Below are 17431 nucleotides of genomic sequence, written 5' to 3'. Positions count from 1 at the left end.
AGAGAGTTACTTCCTTTTCCTGAAATAACCTTTATTAACACTGACTCTTATTCTCACAAAAGCTTTTCTGTTTTCAAATCACAGTTCTTGAATTTTCTCTTGTTCTGCTTTCTTAGAGTGCACCATTGGTCAACCGTTCCTCTGTCATTACAGTCAATTTTGTTTTCATACCAAATATGCCAGCTCCTTTGTTTCAAACTTAGTTCTTTAATGTCATGATTGCTTGGAATTGGTAAGCAGAGCTGTGATTTGTACCTAGGTCCAGCTGATTGAAAGCACATATTCTAGGCACCAGGCTGGCTCAGTTGGTGGAACATGTGACTCTTGATTTTGGTATTGAGTTTGAGCCCCACAGTTGAATATAGAGTTTACTTAAAAATAAAATTTTTTTAAAAAGCAAGCAAGCAAGTAAGCACATATCCTTCTGGTATACCATGGTGCCTTCTTCCAGGAGGACCTGGTTGAGGCAGAAGATTATAGTTTAATTTGTGGCAGTGTTGGGACTGTTCAAATGGACACGTGAGGCTGGCAGCTAAACATTCAGGTCTTTGGCTCATCAAGGAAATTTGAGGTTAAAAAGAGTATGGTCATCTATAGGGAGAGGAAATACATATGTGCCTTTTCACAAATTAGATTTGCCTTATCTTCTTGGGATTGTACACACTAATGATGCACTATAGCAGTAGGCCGTGGTTCCAAAGGATACTGGTATCAAAACCATTCATTTTGTCATATTTTTGATATAAGAAAATGTCTGAACCCTCAGTACCAGAACTATAGTCTTAACAGTTGTCAAAACTGAAAAATACAGTATAGACCAGATAACTTGTCTGGATCATTTGTGTAACCACAGTTACGTAAATTAAAGATTTTAACTCAAGATAATTTTTAGTGGTCCAAGTGCTTTTTGTTTCTTTGTTTACTGGGTCAAATTCAAGACCTAAAATGGACAGATTTTACATAGATATCTCTGAAGAACCTTCTCATATATGTAAGGTAACAATGAGCTCTAGTTCTCGAGAGCTTGTCAGATTTTTCATTCTGAAGGATTGTGTTCAAGATGGAATATGTTTCTTCATGAACAAAGATATTAAGAGGGAAAATATTATACAAGTGATTATGAAAATGTTATTATAAAGTCCTGAGAGTGCAATGTAGTCTGTGATCAGCCTTTATAAACATCAACCGTTAGTCGTCGTCACTGTTGCGGTCAAATGAAAATCATTCAACTCATTTTATGTGACCCATCAATAAGTTGAAAGTGGAATTAAAATTGGGAGTTAACTGCATGGCCAGGCAGCCAAAGTGTCTTGGCTCTTGAAGCTTCGCCTTCTGAAATATGTGGCTATTTTATGATCACCGTCCTGTTGAATTTTTGAATTTCAGTTATGATTCTCAGTTCTGAATAAGTAAATGTTTTTTCTAGATTGGATATGTTTGTGTATTCATTGGGGTTTTCATTTCATGAATTTTTATGTTAGTGGCATGTATCCCTTATCCCCAAACCATTCTCGTCCCTGGAGAGCATGTTGTGTCCTGAATGTTTGCATCATACCCTTCTCCCCTGATGCTCCCATTCTGCTTGCTCTGGTGGAGATATTGCACATTACTAAGTTGCATGTTGTCACAGCCTCCGTGCAATTTAGTGTGTGTGATATTTTCACATGAGTGCATGCACACGGGTATGGCTCTTGCTTGTGGGATTATAGCTTTTCAGTGCCGGTGGGTGGGAGTCCTACTTATGAATTGGATGGGAGAATGTTTGTGCTGTGAGATCTCTTTTTTCTTTTTCTTTTTTTTTTTTTTTCTGGAACGTGAATGTGCTTCTTACCTCTGCCCCCCAACTCTGGAGAATTAAGAGTATTTGGATTAAAAAAAATCAGTGTCGCTCATTCAGTAAATCAGTATTTCCATTTTTGACTTTGAACAAATTAAATATTCATTGGAAAGAAATTCTCATGAATTTAAGGTTATAAGCATCTGTTTAAATTAAAATGTATAAGGAAGAGTTTAAAGCTGTAAGAAAATATATTTTCATTTATTTGAAGAGGTAGCTCTCTGAACAGTGGAATAGAGAAAAAGAATCTCTTATACATACTTGGGAAAGTCAAATTAACTGAAGTTCTTAAATAATAACCCACTCAATAAAAATAATGCCTTTTTAAACTACTCGATTATAGATCAGTTTAATAATCTTAAACCTTTATGTCACGTTTCCAAGGAAATGTCCTTAAGAAACTTTGTCTTGTATTTAGTTTCCCATTGTGCTGCTCTAAAAATTGTTAAATTAATTTTAATAGCCTTATAATTAGTGTTGAGGTACAAATGTTTGCTATTTGTCTATATGATTGAAACAGCCCTTGTTAGTTTTTCAGTTAGCATTAGAGTAAGCATCCATGATCATTGGGCACTGTCAAAGACACAAAATCATGTATTAATTTATAAAAATATTGAATTAATATTCCTACTGCCAAGGACTCCAGTTGATTGAATGTGATGTCACTGTTGTATGCTTCAGTGTGTGACAATGACTCACTGTTTTTTCCAGTGGGGATGGAAGGCTTCCACAGAGGCAGCCTCTCTGTGCTCCTCAGCAGTGTGCTAGGTCTGCTCGTGCCACGTGACCATTCTCCTCTGCAATGGGGAAATCCAGTGTCATCTGGGTTTCTGTACATTTCACCATAGAGCTGGGTCTCTGGGGCAGATGAACCAGGAAATGGAAGGAGATGTAATTTTTCAAGACAGGTTAGGTAGTAGTGAAGAGAGCTGGGGGATACTTTTACCTGATTGGTAATTTTATCTGCTGTGTTTCTGGAAGCTGGCCTGCCCTGTCTACTATCTAGCCTTCTCGGAGGGACAGTATATTGCAGTGAGCGTAGAACACTGGTAAGGTCATGCTCGTGGCTGTTTCCTGAGGGAATAATAATCTGATTGTCTTTCTGTCTGATCTTTAGAAAGAAAAGAGGGGAGAACCAGTGTAAGGAAGTGTTGGGAGTAGGTGAAATTTGATTTTGGGCTCTTTTCTTCTTCTTTAGACACGTGCAGTCTGCTTGTCTATGGTATGGAGCCTGGTGTTCTCATAGGGTGTAGAGCTTCTTGACTGCGGTTTATCATTCTCCCCAAACCCCTCCTTGCTTCAATCTCATTCCTTTAATCCAGGTCATCTGATCAAATCATGGGTTGTCTGGACAGTTTTCACTTCCTTAGAAAAGTAACAACAACACCCCCTTTTTTCTTTCTTTTTTTAAGCTTCTTTGCCATCTCTCCCCACAAGAACACCCTTTTGGTCAGAAATGAGAGAGCTGAGATATTAGCTAGCTTATAAAAGAGTTAAGTGTCATCTTAGAGTTCAGTTTGTAAAGGGTGAGGAAAAAGCTGGTTAAGCATTAAATCCTAACCTAACCAGGCATTTTTTAAAAAGATTTAAAAAAAATATTTATTTATTAAAGAGAGCACAAGCAGGGGGAGGGGCAGGGAGAGAAGCAGACTCCCCGCTGAGCAGGGAGCCCTGTGTGGGGCTAGATCCCAGGACTCTGTGATCATGACCTGAGCCGAAGGCAGACAGTTAACCGACTAAGCCACCTAGGTACCCCAGGCATTTTTTTTTTAAGATTTATTTATTAATTTGAGGGACACCTTCAGCTTGGGTCATGATCCCATGGTCCTGGCATTGAGTCCTGCATCGGGCTCCTTGCTCAGTGGAGAGCCTGCTTCTCCCTCTGCCTGCCTCTCCCCCTGCTTGTGTGCTCTCTCTCTCTCTGACAAATAAATAAAATCATAAAGAAAAAAAGATTTATTTATTAATTTGAGAGAGAGAAAGCATGAGCCAGGGGAGGAGTAGAGGGAGAGGGACAAGCAGACTCAGTGCTGAGTGAGAAGCCCAATGCAGGGCTCAAGGCTGTGACCCCCAAGATCATGACCTGAGCCAAAATCAAAGAGTCGGACACTCAATGGACTGAGCCACCCAGGCACCCCTAACAAGGCATTTGAAACCAGTTCAAGCCCCTGGTGCAGAGGAGTTAGATATATAGTTGACCCCTGAACAATGTGGGTGTTAGGGGACACCAACTCCCTGCACTGACAAAAATTGGTATATGACTGTGAACTCCCCAGAAACTTAACTACTAATAGCTTACTGTTGATCAGAAGCCTTACTGATAACAAACAGTTAACACATAATTTGTATGCCATTGTTATATACTGTGTTCATATGGTATAGTAACTAAAGAAAATATAGAAGAGATCATAAGGAAGAGAAAATATATACCGTTACTGAAAAATATCCCCACATAGGTGGACCCGCATAGTTCAAACCCATGTTGTTTAAGCATCAAGCATACAGTTGTGTAATCAAGCCACAGACACACACCTTGAGTGCCATATAGTATAAATCCGCAATAGTGTTTATTAGGGGAGAACTTAGACAATAACTAGTTGCGAATGAACTTGGAATTTTTATTTACAGGTATGCTTAGGTGGGACCTGACTGGACTGGATGCATTGGAGCCTGCCTTCCAGTAGAGGGGAACCCTGCCCTTTCTGGGTCTGCATATAGCACAGGGCCAGGGAACGTCTGTAGGACTGTCTTAACAGTGGAAGGTTTCTGAATGAGGATGTGGCCTTGTTAGAAAAGGGGGAACTTCCAGCTCTGTGTCTGGTATCAGTCTCATCTAAATCAGACCGGTTGCACCAGCGTAACTGTGCTACCAAAACGGGAGGAGAAGGGCACCCAGGGTCTTCTGAATTTGATTCTCTTAAATTGCTGGGTGTTAGTGTAACACAAACACCATAAAGCCTGGAGTGTTATATAAAGCCTGGAGATGTAGTTGGAGAACAGTGTCAATGATCTTTGAAGAGTCCCTGAAAAAGGTCCCAGAAGACTGGGCACAGGCAAATATTCAGGAGAGAGGATTGAAGTAGACAGTAGAGGAAAACTAAGTGTTACATGAATATTAGCCTGGTGAGCTTGATGCCAGTTTTCTGTGAATTTCTAGAGTAGATGCTTGATCATTAGGTTATGAACAGTTATAAAGGGAGGAGTAACTTCCAATGGCACCATGCGTTTGTGCAGCACAAATCAAATGTAACCACCCTTAGAAAATGCCACAAGTCACTTTTGTGATTTTTGCAAGAGATTTGATGAAGTATATCTTAGTTTCTTTGATGGCAAGATAGGAAAATGCTCACTGTATTTGAGTATCCAAAAAAGTGTTGATGAATGGGTTGATATCAATGAGTGAATGAAATGGGAAAATGATCTATCATTGGTATGATTATAAGGAATAAATACTCTTTGATTAAACTAGTGATTTCTGGCAACCCATTCAAACTGTATTGTTCATGCCATTAATTATGTGCCAGATAAAGTTGTATTTGATTATGGGAATGAACGATTCCTAGCAGTCCCTGAATTTTAGGTTCCAAAGAACCTGAGAGATCAGTGATTATATACACTGTATTTTGGGGTTTTGTTCATGTAGCTTCATCAGTACCTTACAATTTAAAATAATTAATCTAAGACGTTGTGTTATGCTTCTTCTACTCCCAGCTTTGCCATACCCCATATCTCTTTGGCACACAGCAAAGATTGGAATACCTCCAAAAACTGCAAGGAAAAAAAAAGAAAGTTACTATGTGTGTTATTTTTAACCTTACTAAAATGCCAATTGGTAATAATGACACAATTCTCTAATAGCACAAACTTAATTGCCTGTCTACTGTGCACCAGTCACTAAGCTTATCACTTTAGTTGCATCTTTAAGCTTCACAGTAACATTAGGAAATGAATGCTTGTCTCTGTTACCTCTGTTTTACCATGAAGCAAAGTGAACCTCAGGGAAGTGTTACAGTTTTGAAGATCATGCCACTAACCAGTGACAGAACTGGGATTCCAGAGCAGCTGGTGACAGAACCAGAGCTCTTTCAGGTCTTGTGACTCTGATTTCTGTATTCTTGCTGCCGAATCCACATCCTGTTTGCCTTCATTAACATTTCTCATGTATTACTGCATTCTTGACTGTTGCCTTTCTCACTCATTTATTAGCCTCCTTTCGTCTCATTTATTAGCTCTCGGAGTCTCCTAACATCCGGGCCCGTGGCCTCAGTCCTGTCCCTTCTTTCATCCATCCTCTACCTGACATTGGCTGAGCACCCGCTGGGCACCAAACACTGAGTTAGTTACATGCTTTGCATATTTTATTTCATTGATTTCCTCTTGGGTCCCCTCATTCATCCAGAAAAGAGACCTCTGGTCAGATAGCAAGAGAATGTTTTAAACTGGGAGTGTTCAGTTTGTTTGTTTGTTTGTTTGTTTTTTAAATGAAGGCAAAAAAAAAAAAAAGGCTCAAAATGGAGGCCTGAATTCTTCTAAATAAAAAGGCAGTATGAACCCTCTTGATTACTGGATCTGTACTGCTTCAGTCTGTTCTACTAGCTCCCCGCCTAGGCACCCAGCTCACTAAAAGCCCAGCCCCCTGGTGCCACAGTGGGTCATAGAGCTCTCCATAGAGTTATGCCAGTAGGATATGGGTGCACACACTGTGGGCACTGTGTGTGCCTTGTCACACCTCTTGTTCCTTTCCCCCATCCTCATGTCTCTCTTCCAGAACACTTCACTCTAATAGGGTGAATAGGGCCCCAGTTTGTCTCAGCATGGGTATACTGAGCCCCAGTCCTCTTGGAAGTGGTCGGCTAGAATAGCCACTATAGAATGATGGCTCTGACCGGAACCAGATGTCATACAGCTCCTCAGGCTTCTCTTGGTGATGTCTTGACTTTGAGGACCATCAGGTATATGTTTGGCCTGCAGGTGAATATCTTAGTAATACTTAATAGGAATCTGAATACCAAAAATACCAAAAGAATACCAAAAATCTTTATCCAGCATCTTGACCTTTAGTGAGTTGGGAGCCTTGACTGGGAGTTAAAATACCGGAGTGATCTAGTACCCAGATCCAACAATATCCAGAAGAGTTTTCTTGCCTTATAACTGTAAATAGCTCAGCACTGTTCCCCTAGGCCCCTGTGCTCATTTTGAGCTTTCTTTTCTTCTTTTTTCTTTTTTTTTTCCCTTTTTTAAAGAAAAGTGTATATGCACTTTCAGTTTAACAGATTTATCTGATCTTTGACCAAGACTCTCTTTTCTAGATGAACGAGGGGATCCAGCAAGCAGTCAGTGGAACCACATAGGCAAAGCACGTAGCTCAGTGCTTGGCACGTAGTGGGTTATATTCATTTCTGACTGTAGCTAGAACATGGCCATGAGCTTAGTAGCTTAAACTGCACAGATCTTTTTTTATCTGACAGTTCTGGAGGTCAGAAGTCCTAAAATACAGGGTGTCAACAGGGCTGTGTTCTTTCTGGAAGCTTTAAGGGAGAATCTGTTTCCTTGCCCTTTCCAGTTTCTGGAGGCTGCCTGCATTCCTTGGCTCATGGTCCTCTCTCCATGTTCAAAGCCAGCAGTGTAGCATTTTCAAATGTCTCTTTCTCTCTGACCTCTGCTTTTGTCCTCATGTCTCCTCTATCTCTGACCCTCCTGCTTCCTTCTTTTTATAAATTGTTTTTATTGAGATGAAATTCACCATTTTAACCATTTTAAAGTGTACAGTTCAGTGATTTTAATATATTCACAATTTGTGCCTCCATCACCACTGTCTTATATCAGAGTCACCTTCTTCTTATAAGGACTTCTGTGATTACATGGGGCCTCCCCAGTAATCTAGGATAATCTTCCTAATCTCACAGTGTTTAGCTTAATCCCATCTGCAAAGTCCCATGTGCCATGGAAGGTAACACATTCCCAGGGCCTGGGCATTAGGATGTGGATACTTTTGTGGGGCTGTTATTCAGCCTGCCATATAAGTCCTTAGCAAACGATAGTGTCTCTTGAACTGACCTTCTCAATTTGGACACACTAAGCTCTTGTACTACAACTTTCTAGAGTCTTCATCAGAATCCTCTGAGCATCGATGAAATATACTGTTCTTAGGAAATGTAAGTACAATAGCTCTGGTAATAGCTACTATTTATTGGGCACCCAGCATGCACTGGGTCAGTTAGGAGGGCATTTGGATGTGTTGCCATTTAGCTTTTCATGAGGTTGAGTTGCTCCTTCTGCCAGTACTCACCCTTATAACACCAGAAGCATGGAATTTAGCCTTTCCCCTTGAAGAGATGTGGTATAATAGAGCAGGCGATGACTTCTGACTGATCGTCCATGGACTCTACGTTTTCTTTGAACTGAAGAGATCAGAGGAATTGCTAGTGTTTCTTACAGAATTAAAACATATCACATGACCCAGCATCTCCATTTCTAGGTACATACTGAAAGGCAATGAAAGCGTATGTCCGTGCAAAGATCTGTGCTCGAATGTTCAGAGCAACATCATTTGCAATAGCCCAAATGACCATCAGCTGGTAATTGGATAAACCAGTTGTGGCATATCCAAATAATGGAATACTACTCAGCAATTAAAGAGAAACAGGCTGCTGATGATAATGTGAGCGAGTCTCAAAATATGGGCATAGGTCGAAGAAACCAAACATAGAAGCTGTATGATGGTGTGAATGTCCTTGACACTACTGAACTGTCCAGTTAAAAATGGTTAAATGACACATTTCTTAGTATGTATGTTTTACCACAGTTTTTTTAAAAAGCTACATAATGTATGATTCTTTTTTTTTTTTTTTAAAGATTTTATTTATCAGACAGAGATCACAAGCAGGCAGAGAGGCAGGCAGAGAGAGAGAGAGAGAGGAAGGGAAGCAGGCTCCCTGCTGAGCAGAGAGCCCGATACGGGGCTCGATCCCAGGACCCTGAGATCATGACCCGACCCAAAGGCAGAGGCTTTAACCCACTGAGCCACCCAGGTGCCCCTACATAATGTATGATTCTATTCATATGAAATTCTGGAAAAGGCAAAATCATAGTGACAGAGAGCATACCTAGTAGGTGTCAGAGATCAGGGTTCAGGGAGGGGTAGACTATTCCAGGGCATGAGGGAATGTTTTCGGGTGACAGAGATGTTCTACATCTTGACTATCACAGTGGTTCTGCAGCTGTATACGTTTGCCAAAACTTACTGAATTAATACACCTAAAAGTGAGTTTTATACTGTTTATAAATTATAGTTCAGTAAAGCCAATAAAAAGGAGGAAAAAATAGCTAGGGATCTGATGGAGTTAAAAAAAAGTTCTGTCTCCTGGTTAATTTGTCTTTCTGTTTTATAGAAAGCATGTGTATCAGGTCATAAACAATACGACTGAGGGGAATACATGGCCTTTGCATCCCTCATTGGGTTATATGAACATGTTCAGTAACTGCGAACAGCATCTAATACATTTAGGGTCCACAGAGTTACTTGAAAGTTGCCCTAATGAGAATGTTGTCAACAGTCAGTATTCCCAGAGGCAGAGGAAGGAAGACTGGGTGCTGTTTTCTACCAGTGGTCCTTTCTGGGTTGAGTTTTGCCTACTTGCCACCCAGAGGAGTGATTCAGTTGAGATATTTCCTTGCACCTTTGATATCAACTTCGTTTTGGTGTAAAAATTTTTAAATAACAGGTTGGTAAAATCTTTTGAATAACATAAGGTTGGTGAAAACATCTTTATCTTTTCTCGTTGAGGTCCCGAGTTCTGGTCAAATTCTGTAGCTTCTTAAAATTTTTATTTTATTTTTTATGTCTTTTAAGGATTTTGTTTATTTGAGAGAGAGAGGAGGGATAGCGAGAGAGAGCATGAGCATGGAGGAGAGGGAGAAGCAGGATCCCTGAGAGCAGGAAGCCCGATGTGGGACTTCAGGACCCTGAGATCATGACCTGAGCCGAAGGCAGATGCTTAACTGACTGAGCCACCCAGGGGCCCCTGTACTTCTTCTTCTTCTTCTTCTTTTTTTTTTTTTTTAAAGACCTTATTCTTATTAATCTCCCTGGGATATTTGACCTTAATATCATCCCCTCTTTCTCAAAAGCTTCTTTCTCCTCTGGTCTCTGAGAATACTACACTCTAGTGATTGTCTCCCAACTGCAGGTGTGATTTCATTATCTCTTTGGCTCATGTATCTCTGTCCTTAGGTCCCCCGTGGAAACACAGCCCGTTGCCCCATTTTCTGTGGGCTTGTCCCTGAGGGTATCTTATCCTTTCCTGTGATTAATCTCTTCTGTCACATCTCAAAGCTCTTGTCCCAAGTTCTCTATCAACTTTGTCTTTCGCTTCCAGCTACCTCCCGGGTATTTTCACCGTCCTTATTTCTTACCATTGCCCAAACTAAACGTACTCCTTTTTCTTCCATGTCCTCTCTCATTCAGGGCTCTTCCGTGCCCTTGAGACACTGCTCTTCTTTCCCTCTCAATGTTGAAAACCTGGAGCTGGGCTACTTTCCCTTTCCCCCCATCTCCTCTGTTCATTCACTGTTCAGATATTTTCTGTTTCCTCTGGGTTCTCTCCCTTCCTTTCAGCCTTTTTGATACCACTTTAGTCTGCGTCTTTATTGTCAGAGGTCACATGGCAGCTCTCCATTCTCGAGTGCAAGCTGCTGGTCAGCATGACAAAGGTTTGACAGTTTGGGGAGCCCTTTGTCACTAAGTCCATGTGTCAGAATTCTAGCAAATGACCGAACCTCTAGGTTCTGGAGCTTGACTTTGCTCTTACGGTCTCTTAGGATGCTTTGGAAAAGCTCAGTGTTTCCTTTTATGTGTCCAGGGTCCCCTTTGCTGCCACAGCCTGTAATTTTTAAATGACAGCTTTTCCTTCTCTCTTGAGTATATGCCCATGCTTCCCCTGTGCCCTGCAGAATCCTGCGTTTCCTTTGGGATGACTTAAGGTTTGCTGCCTTTGTGCTCTCTCTAAGCAGTTCCTAATTTCTCCTCCTGACCAATAGTGCTTAATATTCCAACTGAAAACCAAAGCTGAAGCAGCTGACATTGCAGATTTTCATGTACTTCATTCCTGTTAATCACCAACTATGTGCATCTGTTTTTATCTCTTTTGTTATTTTCCTCTCTGATTTTACTTGGGAGGTAGTAAGATTTTTCTTTTTTTTTTCATAAATTCTCTTCCAATGACCTGCATCTTCTGATAGCATTTGTAAAAGTTTCTTTGTAGGCTTGGGTGTAGAGTTGAAGGAGCATGGGAAAATTTTATTAATAAGACCCACGAAATGCAGGTTATATTATCCTGCACTTGGTTCTTCCCAAAGGCGAGGGCTGGCCACAGCCTGTATTTCTCAAAATTTAACTGTGTCCTCAGAAATAAGATAGCCACGCTTTATTTTTTTTTTCCATTTATTTTGGCGGTGAAAGATGTGCTTTAGAAGGGGAAAGTTGATGAATTATCTCAGTGAATAGGTTATTTTAAGGTGTTATATTTCAGTTATTTTTTTCACCAGAGATTTAGTAAACATGAAGTCAGAGGCCAGGACATACTGATTTTTCTGAATCACAATATGATGCTATGTTTATTTACTTTCCCTTTTATCTTTGGGCATTCTAGAGGGGTGTTTGATGCTTCCCTCAAAATGGCTGGCTTCTATGGATTGTACACATGGCTGACTCATACCATATTTGGCATCAATATTGTCTTCATACCATCAGGTAACAATAGAATCATAACTTCCATTGTCCTCTGTTTAGGGAAAATTAAGCCATTTTCTGTACATGGGGAAAATACCATCTTCCTCAAGCTTAAAATACTAAATTTTGAGATCTAATCTAGTCTAGAATAGGAGCAGAAGTATGATTTGTAATGTGTATTGATGCTCTATTCCCAGTAGCTTGAGCAATACCCAGCACTTAGAAAGCAGTGAGAAGTATTTGTTAAATGAGTGAATGTCCTAGCACTTAGCATAACACCTAGTACATACTTGGCACTCAGTGAATGTTTGAATTGAACTGATTGGCAGGGAGCAATGAGTTGGTCAAATAGCTTTGTCCCATGAAGGATACTGTCCCTCAGGCAAGACGAATGTATCCGAGGGCACATAAGCTGTCTCCATACCCCTTAGAATCTGTTCTGATTATACCCTCATTCTGTAAGCACCAGGATGGTTCAGCGCCACCCTTCACTTTTTCCCCTACATTATCTCTGCTCCTCTCCTTCCACTTTGCCTTCCGTTATTACTGTGGCTGCTTGTCTTCCCAAATATATCTGCCTTCCACATTTACCCTCTACCACCATTTTTTCCCCTTTTGTCCACACTCCCTTTCTTCTTTACATTCCCAAATTCATTCCTAATCTTTCCTACTTCAGTGTCCCCTAAGCCCCCCTGTGACATGCAAGCAGCCTGAGAGCACATGGTGGTTGTTTCATAACGACCTTGTGAGGCAGGCAGGGTCAGGGGGATTCCTGTTGTAGAGATGAGAAACCAGACGTTTGCCAAGATCACATATCTGGCTAGTGGTAGGACCAGAGCTAGAATCCATGGTTTTGTTTTTGTTTTTGCTTAAAATTACATTTTCTTTTTGTTAGAAAGAAACAAGATGAAGAATATAATATACATTCATCTCTGGGGTTGAGAAACTAATTTCTAGTTTGGCTTTGGACTCAGTACAAATTTTGACCAGTGCTTTACCGTTGTATTATAGGACTGTATATTAACTAACCATTGATTCAAAATAACAACTGTGGGACATTAGAGTTTTGTTGCTTAAGAGATTCATGAAGTAGACATATTTTTCAGCATCAGCTTTTGAGATATATATCAGACCTTCATTTAACTAGCAAATTCAGTTAAATGGGGCATTATCATGCACTTGAAATTTGAGTCCGTATTTGTTTAACTTGTTTTGGTGTAATTGTTTAAGTAGGAGGAGCTAGTACTTAGGTTCTGCTGTTTTGTTATCATTTTAATGGTGATGTCAAGTTGCTTTTCTTTTAATCTTAGCATTAGCAGCAATCCTAGGAGCAGTGCCATTTCTGGGGACATACTGGGCAGCAGTGCCTGCAGTTCTAGACCTGTGGCTTACACAAGGCTTAGGGTGCAAAGCCATCTTACTGTTGGTTTTTCATCTCTTGCCAACATACTTTGTAGATACTGCCATCTATTCGGATATATCAGGGTAAGTATCCACAGAACTTCTCAAGTTGCTGGTGAGTCATATCCAGGGATTTATGTGGCCTTGTTAAAGAAGGGTTGTTTTGTTTTGTTTTCCCTTTTGGGGATGGGAAAAGGGACAGATGGTAGGATTTTTCAGTGAAGTAGTCCCTATGATCCCACTGATACAATCAGATTTTAATGTAATATAGTTAATACTGTTTGTGATTTTGTTGTCTAAGTATTTACAATATATTGAGACCCTGTGTTAACACAAAATTGTGGATAATTTTCTGTTTTAATGATATTTTAAGTTAGGAAAGAAATATTATTAGATGTACATAAAACGTTTTAAGTACAGTAATGAGTGAATGGTTATTTTTAGAAATTCTTTGCTTTTGGAGAAAAACATTAAGTTGTAGGTCTGAGATTTTCCATGTGAAACCAAATCTCATAAGGTTAATAATGTCTAATAAGCAGAGCTCTCTTTACTTAAGATATTTAGTATGGTTCTAGGATGGGTACAGGTTAAATTTACGACAGAATCCAAGCTTTGGCCATGTAATACAATAAATAAATTCTTGTTTTTATAGATTTTGGTATCTCTTAGAAATTGCATTAAGTAAATCAAGCCAATTCTTACTTAGTCACATATCCAGATTCACATTACTTATTAGAGTCTAGATATAACCAAATGCTGAATTTTCATCAATTTACTCAAATTCAGAATATGCCTACTGAAACTGTCATAATAGTTAATATATTAAATTTTTTTAAGTAAAATTCACCATCACAGTAAGTGTAGACAAGAGCTCAGTTCATAGAAAGTGTCCCCTTCAGTTAACTGAAAATTTACAGGGACAAATTATATCCCACCTTGTTTTCTCTCTAGCAAGTTGAAGTAGAAAACAATATATATATATAACTACTCTGAAGCCCCAAAGTTCCAGAGCAGTAAGAAATAAGCAACTCCATGCACAAGCCTTAGGGAAATTGTTATGTCTAAAACTTGAGAGAGAAATTTAAAGACAAAAGGAGAACATCAGGACGTGGTTAATTGGTGCTTAACAGTTGAGATTTACATAGAGTAGTTATATGATTTTATCATTAAATGTTCTCATTTGTCTAAACTTTAAATTTTTTATTAATGTTTCTAGCTAGAATTTAAGATTTATATGTGATTTTTATCTTAATAATAAAATACTACCTTGTTTAACCAGCATTAGGAAATGAAAGATTTCGTGTAAATTGTTAGATTTTTTAATAAATGAAGACTTTATTTAAAAGCTTCCACACTTTCTTTTTTTAAGCTTTAAGCATTTTTGGTAGAAATTTTTTAAAGTGTATTATTTAGGGAAAAAGCTTACTTACATAGCATAATACATATGTGGAATACTGCCCTAAATTGATTTTGGGGGGGGGAATGAAGATGGATTATGAATATAATGTATTGGTTTCCTAAAGACTCCCTCACCTTAAATCTACTTATTGAACTGTAACATAGTACAGAACATTATTCCAGAGTTATTTACCCCTCAGTAAATTGTTCCAATCACCTGTGTTTGAAAACTAGAACTAGAACATACCTTCTTTCCCAGTCCCTCTTACGTTAGTGGTCATTTGTTACTGTTATCACTGTGCCAAGCTGCTGTAACCTCTTACTGTATTCGGGTTACGTAAGTGATCCTGTGATAAGCTGGAGGGCAATTATGACTCTCCTCTGAGATAGATATCTCGGGCTTTGTGACGGATAGTTTCCTCATGATGCCCTTTATCATTACCCTTGTTTAAAAACGATTTAAGGATATTGCCACAAGTCTAACCTATCAATAACATGAATACTATTGTATTGCCTTATAAAAAGCATAACTATTTGAATTACACACTAAATTGTGCCCCTTTAATTGTTCTCAGTGGAAGTAAACTGAACATGTGACTTACGTAACCAGTCCTCAGCCAAGACTAACCTAGGTCAGGCAGGCCTGAAACGGGTGTAGGATATCTGTTTACAGTTGGACTTCACTCCCTCCGTTGCTGGACCTTATAAAAAAGCAGATGTATGCGTCACACAGGTACATAGATGTGTCGCATCTCAATATTAGTACAGCCGATGTTCAGTTATCTGCACAGAGGTACTCTAAAGAAAGCTGGTCATGCAGTCAAAGGCCTGGTGTGTTAGGAATGAACACTGTGTTAGAGATGTGTTTCAGATTTACTCCAAGGTTTATGTTTGTGAGAAGCCATGAGCTAATCTGTATGCTCTTTCTTCCAGAGGTGGGCATCCTTACTTGACAGGCTTGGCAGTGGCTGGCGGGGCGTACTACTTAGGCCTGGAAGGAGCAATCATTGGGCCCATACTTCTCTGCATACTCGTGGTCGCTTCCAATATCTATAGTGCCATGCTAGTGAGTCCCACGAATTCAGTGCCCACGCCAAACCAGACCCCGTGGCCTGCCCAGACTCAGCGGTGAGTTAAAGCAGAATACCATGAACTGTGTGTGTGAAATTGAACTGTCCCATGGTTTATTTTATTTTTTAATTTTTTAATTTTTTTTAAAGATTTTTATTTATTTATTTGACAGAGATCACAAGTTGGCAGAGAGGCAGGCAGAGACAGAGGAGGAAGCAGGCTCCCTGCTGAGCAGAGAGCCCGATGCGGGGCTCAATCTCAGGACCCTGGGACCATGACCTGAGCCGAAAGCAGAGGCTTTAACCCACTGAGCCACCCAGGCACCCCTGAACTGTCCCATGGTTTATTTTTTTATGTGAACGGTCTGTCAGAATACAGGTATTTCAGTGCGCAGCCTCCGCTAAAGACTATAGAAGACTCCAAGTAAACAGAAACCATTCGTTTGTAGACATTTGAGTTTCAGATACCAGGAAAATTTAAAAACCAAATTGGGACAGAATTGTTCATGTCATGAAAGACCAAAAATAAGTAAAACATTTAAAAAAAACCACTTGGGGACATGGTGTACCAGATTAAAGGCGGGGTCTGGAAGTAGGACAATCAAATGCAATGCAGGAATGAGTGGACGGTCCTCGATTAAGTGTGGGGAGAACTGATAAACAACATTTATGGAACAGTTGGAGAAATCTGAATATGGCTATGTATTAAATAGTGTTTTTATATCAGTGTTAAGTTTCCTAGCATGATACTGATAACCTTGATTGTATAGCAGAATATCTTTTAGAGGTAAGGTGTCAAGATGTCTGCAACTTATTTTCAAATAGTTGAGCCAAAACTGATAGAGGGTTGCTATTAGCAACATACTAACAATTGGTGAATCTAGATGAATGACATATGGTTGTTAATTGTACTAGTCTTTCGGTTTTTTGGTAAGTTTATACTTTTTCAAAATAAAAAGTTGGGGAAAAAATCTTGAGTATACCAGTATGGAGTTATAACTTGTTATTTTGCAAGTACAGACAGATAGTTCATAATTGCTATCAGCTGTTGGTCACCAACAGTTCATAAAATAAATTAAATGTAATATGAATTATAAGTAAAAATTTTCTCTGATTTTGTCAAAATTTTATAAAGCTTTTTATTGAGGTTTATCTTCCAAGGGGCTGAGATGCACATCTTAAATATACAACTGGATGGGTTTTTTCAATGCATATACCCATGCAAGCATCACCTTATTAAGGTATAGAGTGTTTCCGTTACTCTAGAAGGCTTCCCCATACACCTTCTCAGTCAGACCCTTCTCTGCTGTTTTCTGCCTATCTTTGAACTTTGCTTAATAGGAATTCTGTATATTAAGTACTCCTGAGTCAGGTCTCTTCTGCTCAACGTTGTGTCTGTGGCCTCCAGCCACATTGTTGCATGTACCAGTCATCCTTTTTTCGTGCTGCCAAGTATTCCAGTGCATGAGGATAACCACAGTTTATTCATTGCAGTGATGATGGACATTTGTGTACTTGCCAGTTTTTTTTTTTTTTAAGATTTTATTTATTTATTTGCCAGAGAGAGGGAGAGCGCCCAAGCAGAGGGAAGGGCAGAGAGAGAAACAGACTCACCACTGAGCAGGGGGTCCGATGCGGGACTTGATCCCAGTGGGATCATGACCCAAGCCAGAGGCCAATGCTTAACGGACCGAGCCACATGGGCGCCCCCTACTGGCCAGTTTCTTGTAGTACATGTCTTCTGGTGGACAGGAGTACTTAAGAGTATATACCAAGAAGTGGAATGGCTGGGTATACATCAGGTTTAACTTCGGTGGAAACTACTTGTTAAACAGACTTTATGTTAACAACAGAAAGGTAATATGGACTGTTAAGAATGAAAAAGTAAGAAGGCTCAGAATAAAGTATTTCAACTTTTCAGAGACTATACTACATTGTCCTTATTAGTCTCCACTGGAAAACTATTTTTCCTCCCATTGGGTCTTCTAGTGTAAC

At 39.6% G+C, this 17431-nt stretch overlaps 1 protein-coding gene across 1 annotated transcript in view; it reads left to right on the top strand.

The window, feature by feature from the left end:
• The window catches only part of TMEM245 (transmembrane protein 245), a gene marked incomplete at its 5' end in the record, with an annotated part of 96748 nt that overhangs the window by 66253 nt on the left and 13064 nt on the right, over positions 1-17431 (top strand). The window contains 3 exons of the mRNA XM_080820134.1: positions 11488-11588; positions 12878-13052; positions 15300-15494. Of these exons, the coding sequence (XP_080676260.1) occupies positions 11488-11588; positions 12878-13052; positions 15300-15494 (471 nt within the window). The remainder of the gene's footprint in view (positions 1-11487; positions 11589-12877; positions 13053-15299; positions 15495-17431) is intronic.

The sequence above is a fragment of the Martes martes genome (genome assembly GCF_963455335.1).
Source record: "Martes martes genome assembly, chromosome: 12".
NCBI lineage: Eukaryota > Metazoa > Chordata > Mammalia > Carnivora > Mustelidae > Martes > Martes martes.
Note: the sequence above shows the minus strand (reverse complement) of the source record. Positions and strands in the feature narration are given on the sequence as shown.